The sequence below is a fragment of the Medicago sativa genome, chromosome 4, assembly GCF_051527215.1.
Source record: "Medicago sativa cultivar Bolivia chromosome 4, Bolivia_mono, whole genome shotgun sequence".
NCBI lineage: Eukaryota > Viridiplantae > Streptophyta > Magnoliopsida > Fabales > Fabaceae > Medicago > Medicago sativa.
This window is the reverse complement of record NC_140752.1, coordinates 75,932,150-75,938,747: the sequence shown is the minus strand read 5'-3', so window position 1 is coordinate 75,938,747 and position 6,598 is coordinate 75,932,150. Positions and strand designations below refer to the sequence as shown.

The window sequence follows — 6,598 nt, the reverse complement described above, 5'->3', positions numbered from 1 at the left end:
GTTGAGGTTCACCAGAAGTACATTTTTGGGGAAAATGAAGAAAAGGAAGAAGAAAAGGACGTTGAAAAGAAGAAGAAAAGTAGGCTGTATGCATTCAGCGGTAGTTAACTCCCGTTGGGTCCCAGCGGCAGTTAACTACCGGCGGATCTTCCAGCGGTAGTTAACTACCTCTCGGGGCATTAAGGTCATTTACTTGTGTCAATTGGAAGTATTCTTTGTCAAAAAAGCAATTTTCTAAAGCAAACACCTAAAAGACCTGATTTCAATAGGCCCAAACCAATCAGACCAAATGACACATTTGGGTCAAGTACTTTATGCACACCCCCTCCCTGTGAGAGGGTGCTCGTAGCACTTCAAAGAACCATTCAAATTGAATGGTAACATTTTCCCACATGCCGCGAATCTCGCTTGATGATTATGTTTTCCCACGATTCTGTAACCATTGAGTGTCTTAGTCTGCCATACAACGCTATATAAGTGAACTTTACATAATTCCTAAAGGTATTGCGATTCATTGAAACCCTAAACCCCAATTCTAAAGTTCTTATTGACTTGAACACTGCAGTGTCTGCATGTAGACACACCCCATCGTTTCAGAAGCCCACAAAACCCATAATAGTCGCACCATACGTCTCTTCTTTGATTAGGTACGATCACATACATTTAATAATGTGTTAAAGTGTTTAAAAAGTACACCCTTTAGTCAATATTATAAGCAAAAATCAACATTTTAAATGCATTAATTAAATAATGTATATAGTCGATAATAAAGACCACATACATCATTAATTAAATAAATAAAAAATATAAATTTTTGTTTATAACAGGGTAATTTGCCTATTAAACGTGTGTGCACAATTAAACTCTTAAACTTTCAACTTAAACTAGAAGTTATAAGTTTCTAGGTAGATTTCTAGGTAGATTTCTCTCTATCCAAGGATGTTATAAGTTTTGACTTATTCTACCCTCTAAAGTAGAGCCAAAAAGCCTTAAATAAACGAGACTTATTCACTGCGCTGCCTGATTCCCGACTCCTCTGCCAGCCCAAGTGCATGCTTTGTTATTAGCACTCCATTATATATATACTCCTTTTCTTAATTAAGAAACCCATTTTGTTTCCCCATTCATATTCTCTTTTGTATAATATCACAGCAACCATAACATCTCACTCACAATACAAACACCAAACAAACTCTCTTCATTCCTCTCAATTCTCATGGCAGTGGAACCTCCTCATATGAATTTCTTCTCTCCACAGTCACAAATCAATCACAGGTAATATATATAACACATTCATTCTTTTCCTTACCTTCAGTTTTCTTATATTATATATAGTTTTAACACTTTTTCCTCTGTTTTTCCAGAGATATAACCAAATTCAATCAACAATTCTATAATGCTCCCATGAATGGTGTTATTCCCATGCCTATGTCTTCAACAATCCCTGAATCGTTCTTTCCTTTTCATCAACCATCTTTCTGTGAACCAAAAGCTGATAGTACTGTCACCTATCACATCCCTGATTCAAGGAAGCGTTTCAGAGACTCCACTGAAGAATCATACACTCTTCCACTTCCTCACAAAAATATCAAACTCTCATCTCAACCTTCCTTTGTTGATCAGAATCTCCTCTATCATCTCCAAAATCAACAATCGGAAATCGATCTCTTCATTGCTCAACATGTAAGTCATTCATTCAAGAAAAAAAAAGAAACTGTTAAAAAGAAGTTACAGATTTATTACTTAGATTTTGTGATTATGGTTAATTATTAGTAATTAATATTGTTAATTTTTGTTGATTAACAGACAGAGAGAGTGAGAATGGAGATAGAAGAGCAAAGCATGAAGCAATCAAGAATGCTACAAGCGGCAATCCAAGAAGCAGTAACAAAGAAACTGAAACAAAAAGAAGAAGAGATTCAGAGAATGGAGAAACAAAATCTAATGCTTCAAGAAAAAGCGAAAACACTGATTATGGAGAATCAGATTTGGAGAGAAATGGCTTTGACAAACGAATCTGCTGTAAACACGTTACGTAACGAATTAGAACAAGTTCTGGCACATGTTGAGAATCACCGTAACGATGAAGATGCAGCGTCGAGTTGTGGAAGTAACCACCATGTGAAGGAGGAGGTGGTGGTGGAAGAAGCATCGTCGGCGGTGGTTGGGAAATTGTGCAGCGGTTGTGGGGTAAGGGAGTCAGTAGTGCTGTTACTGCCATGTAGGCATTTGTGTTTGTGTACAATGTGTGGGACCCACATTCGTAATTGCCCTCTTTGTTTTTCTGGAATTAATGCTAGTGTTCATGTAAATTTTTCTTAGTTCATTGTGAATTTTGAACCATATAATTTTTTTGGTTATAATAGAAAGCATTTAAATTTGAATTTGATATTGATTTTTAGTGGTTTTTAATGTGTTTCATGCATGCCGTAATTTTCTCATCGATTTACTTTCATTATTTGAAACCGTCAATAACTTTATTCCGGACGTGTAGATTAAGTAAGTGTAAAAGATTTATTTTGAGAGGAGAAAGTGTAAAAGATATGGGAGGGACACACGATTCAAAATTAAAGATTAGGATAATTATTTGTTATTTAGTCAAAAATAACAAATTTTTTTTTTTTGAGAGGTATATTATTAACCTTTTTATTCACGGAACAAACGGATTAGCATAAAAAATTGAAATTAGATTTAATTAGTGGTACTAGTAGTAACCGTTTTTGGTGACGGCAGCTGTCTATTAGGTAAACATTATTCAAAATTTAAGATTAGCATAGTTACTTGTTTATAAAACGGATTAGCGTAAACAATAACAATTTAGTGGAAGATTACTTGTTTAAAAAACGGATTAGCATTAATACGATTAATTCCGGACGCCACCCTCAGATTTTTTCGTCCATATACTTTAATTTTTACTTATTCAAAAATTAAAATAAACGGGCTTATCTATTGAACTTTTTTTTTTTTTTGTTTTTGATTTCAGAGGTCTTATTAATTCAATCTTACTACCATTATTGTGAATCGTAAACATTTAAATTAAATTTAAATTTAATTTTGGTTTCATGGTATAGGATTTTCCGTTCTTTTTAATTTTAACGTGATTCACATGCATGGATTCATTTTGTGAACTATATTCGTTTATTTGCAACCGTCGATTACTTAATCTCCGACGTGACGATCAGAAACGTGTAAAAGGTATAGGCGAACATAATTCAAAATTTAAGATTAGGATAATTATTCGTTTAAGAAACGGATTAGCATTTTTTTTTTACCGAACAAATGGGTTAGTGTTTTTACTATTAGTAACTGCTTTTGGTGATTCATTTACGGCTCCACCTATAGATTTTTTCATAGGCGAGTTTTTACAATTTGTTGTCATTTATTCCCTTTTCTTTTCCATTCTAGTTTTTCTTTTCTTTTCTTTTTTACATTTTTAAATATGGAGATGGCATCAAGGACTGTTTGGAATAAACTATGTTACTGGTTGAATAAATTAATCAATGGCTGTTTGGAATAAACAATAGAGATTAAATGAAGGATTAGATGCACTTTCAATAAGTTGAATAAGACAAAACTTCTAGATTTGTTTTTTAAAGAAGTGCTTTGAGTGCATTTAACATTTCGTAATAAAATATTTAGTTACGAGTATATAAGTTACTACTCATTTTTAGGAAAATGCTAACAAGTGACATTGTCTAAGCATCTAAAAGTAGCAACTTTTGCATTGAAAATTGTACGTTTTGACTTTAACAAGTGTTTGACTTGTATTTTCAAGACATAATTTCCTCTTGTGGATTCCTTAAACAATGCTCTTAGGGCGCAAGACCCTTATTTTTATACTCCATCCGTTTCAAAATGAGTGTCGAATAATAAAAGTGTATTGAAACGGAGGGAGTAATAAAAGTGTTTGAAGAACTTTAGTAGAGTACTCCCTCCGGTCTCAAATGTAAGAAATTTTTCACTTTTTAGATTCATTCAATAAATGATGTATGCAGTCTATAATATAGACCACATACATCATTTATTGAATGAATCTAAAAAGTGAAAAGTTTCTTACATTTGAGACCGGAGGGAGTATATAAAAAGGGAGAAAAGTGATACATATAATATGCTAATAAATTGGATAACATTGATACATCATACTCCACAAAGTAGAAAGTTAGATAAAATAGGAAACAGAAAAAGCAGGAAGCAAGAGAGATGTGTCTCCCACTTTGAGTGAATGAATCGTTGGAAGGGAAAGAGCAGAGAATCCTTATTGTCCATTGGAATAAAGGGGGGGTGCATATGAATAAAAAGGGAACATAGTAGAACAGGTCGTAGCAAAAAAGAGATGGCTATGAACAGGCATCAATTCAGGGAAACGGGCGTGAATGTGATGAGTGGTTTTCTTTTGTTTGCTTTCATAATGAAGTGTTTGAATGGTTATGAAAAGTCTTTAAAGTTAGGGTTGGGACAGACCCTAAAATCCTCGTAAAGTGAAAGCAAACATAGGAAAAAGAGAACTCAACATAAGTCATTGTTGATTGCTGGAGATTGGAGAGACTGTGTAGGTAAGCATCATAACACGGGCATCGATGGTTTGATAAGTATATAAAAAGTTTACATTGCCCAACCCAATAAGCAATGGCACCATTTTGTTTCTTGTGCCATTGCCCCATTATAGGGATGCTTCCTCCGGGTTGCGTCTTACTTTTAATACTCCACATCTTTATCCTATAATCATCTGCCCCACAATCTACGTACTTTACAGATTATCCAAGGCTTTTTATCACACCAATCCAATAAATTAGACTTTATCATCCCCCCTCTGATCTCTCTAATTCAATTTACAAATAATAAGTCAAAGAAACACTTCATCAGTCTCAAAATGAATGAACTTGAGAATTGTCATTTTTATCAAAGGAGAATGCAATGTTAAACTGTGTCCTCAAGACATTGGTTAAACAATCCAAACAAGTACTCCCTCCGGTCTCAAATATAAGAAAAGATTCCTTTTTTAGGTTCATTGAATAATTAATGTATTTGCTTTACAATGTAGACTAGATACATTAACTACTCAATGAACCTAAAAAAGGAATCTTTTCTTATATTTGAGACCGGAGGGAGTAACTTTTTATAAAAAAAAATGGTGTAATTATTATTTAATTATAAGTTAAAATTTATATTTTCAAGACAAATTTTTTATTTATATTTCATTAATCATTGCCCTTAGGGCACTGGTTAGCAAGACCCTTTATCAAATTATCCTTAATTGATTTTTAATTGATTTATTTTTTCACTAAATTAAAATTAATACACCCTCATATCTGTTAAAGAGTCTCACGTCGGATAAAAGATGACCTGACAATGTGTTTATAAGTATAAGTGGGGCAATCCTCACCTCATAACCGGTTTTGTGGTATTGTGTTAGGTTCAACCACGATTTCTAAGACGATCACTATCACAAAAATCTACATTTTATGTTCATTTGATAAAGGTTTAAATGTGTAATTGGTCCCTGCACTTTCAACAAATTTTGGCATTGGTCCCTGCACTTTTTTTTGTTTGGCATTGGTCCCTGCACTTTGTAAAAATATTGGCATTGGTCCCTGCACTTTTTTTTGTTTGGCATTGATCCCTGCACTTTGTAAAAATATTGGTATTGGTCCCTGCACTTTGGACAAATATTGGTATTGGTGCCACGTGGCATGAAATGATTGGGATCAATACCAAAATTTTTACAAAGTGCAGGGACTAATACCAATATTTTAACAAAGTGCAGGGACCAATGTCAAACAAAAAAAAGTGCAGGGACCAATGACAATATTTTTACAAAGTGCAGGGACCAATGCCAAACAAAAAAAAGTGCAGGGACCAATGCCAAAATCTGTTGAAAGTGCAAGGACCAATTACACATTTAAACCTTTAATAAATTATGTATGTGGTCTACTTTTAGCCTGTATTTTCTCCTATGAATTTCGACATGTGCTTGGGTAATCAAAGTCACGTGATTCTCTAAGTCCAATATTTGAGTTTAGTGGTTTCGACAGAGTTATGGAACGTTTTCGAAAGATTAAGTGTCCAAACACGTGGAAAACAAGCTAAAGCTGTTGAAAAGATGTAGTTTCTAGTTGTTAGTCTGTTAGTTATGTTCTCTTATGTATATATAATAATTTTTCATAGGAAAAACGAGTCACAAATCATTATCAAAAGTTCTTACACTTGAATTATCCAAACAACATAGAGAAAAAAGTCAGAAAGTATGTAACATGATTTGATATACCATTTTCATTTCAGCAATGCAATTTACTTTGCTTTTAAAACTTTAAGTTTTTACTCCCTCCGTTTCTTTTTATAAGCAACTTTTACTTTTTAGATTCATTCAATTAATGATGTATGTGGTCCATATTATGAACCACATACATCATTAATTGAATGAATCTAAAAAATAAAATTTGCTTATAAAATGAAACGGAGGGAGTACTTGTTTTAACCTATTGATTTTTGTCGAAAAGACAGTTATCTCCATACTTAAGTAGTTTTCTTCGTCTTGTTCATAAGCAAAATCGTGAATATCATGAACTCCAAAAAACCCTCTCCTTCTAATATAATCTAG

At 33.3% G+C, this 6,598-nt stretch overlaps 1 protein-coding gene across 1 annotated transcript; it reads left to right on the top strand.

Moving 5' to 3' along the window:
• The first annotated feature begins 1,001 nt into the window (after positions 1 to 1,001).
• Positions 1,002 to 2,389, top strand: LOC146931976 (BOI-related E3 ubiquitin-protein ligase 1-like). The gene is made up of 3 exons (XM_085703551.1): positions 1,002 to 1,275; positions 1,365 to 1,683; positions 1,807 to 2,389. Exons 1-3 carry the CDS (start codon positions 1,217 to 1,219, stop codon positions 2,320 to 2,322), a joined length of 894 nt encoding a protein of 297 aa, XP_085559677.1. The 5' UTR covers positions 1,002 to 1,216; the 3' UTR covers positions 2,323 to 2,389.
• Positions 2,390 to 6,598: the final 4,209 nt, after the last annotated feature.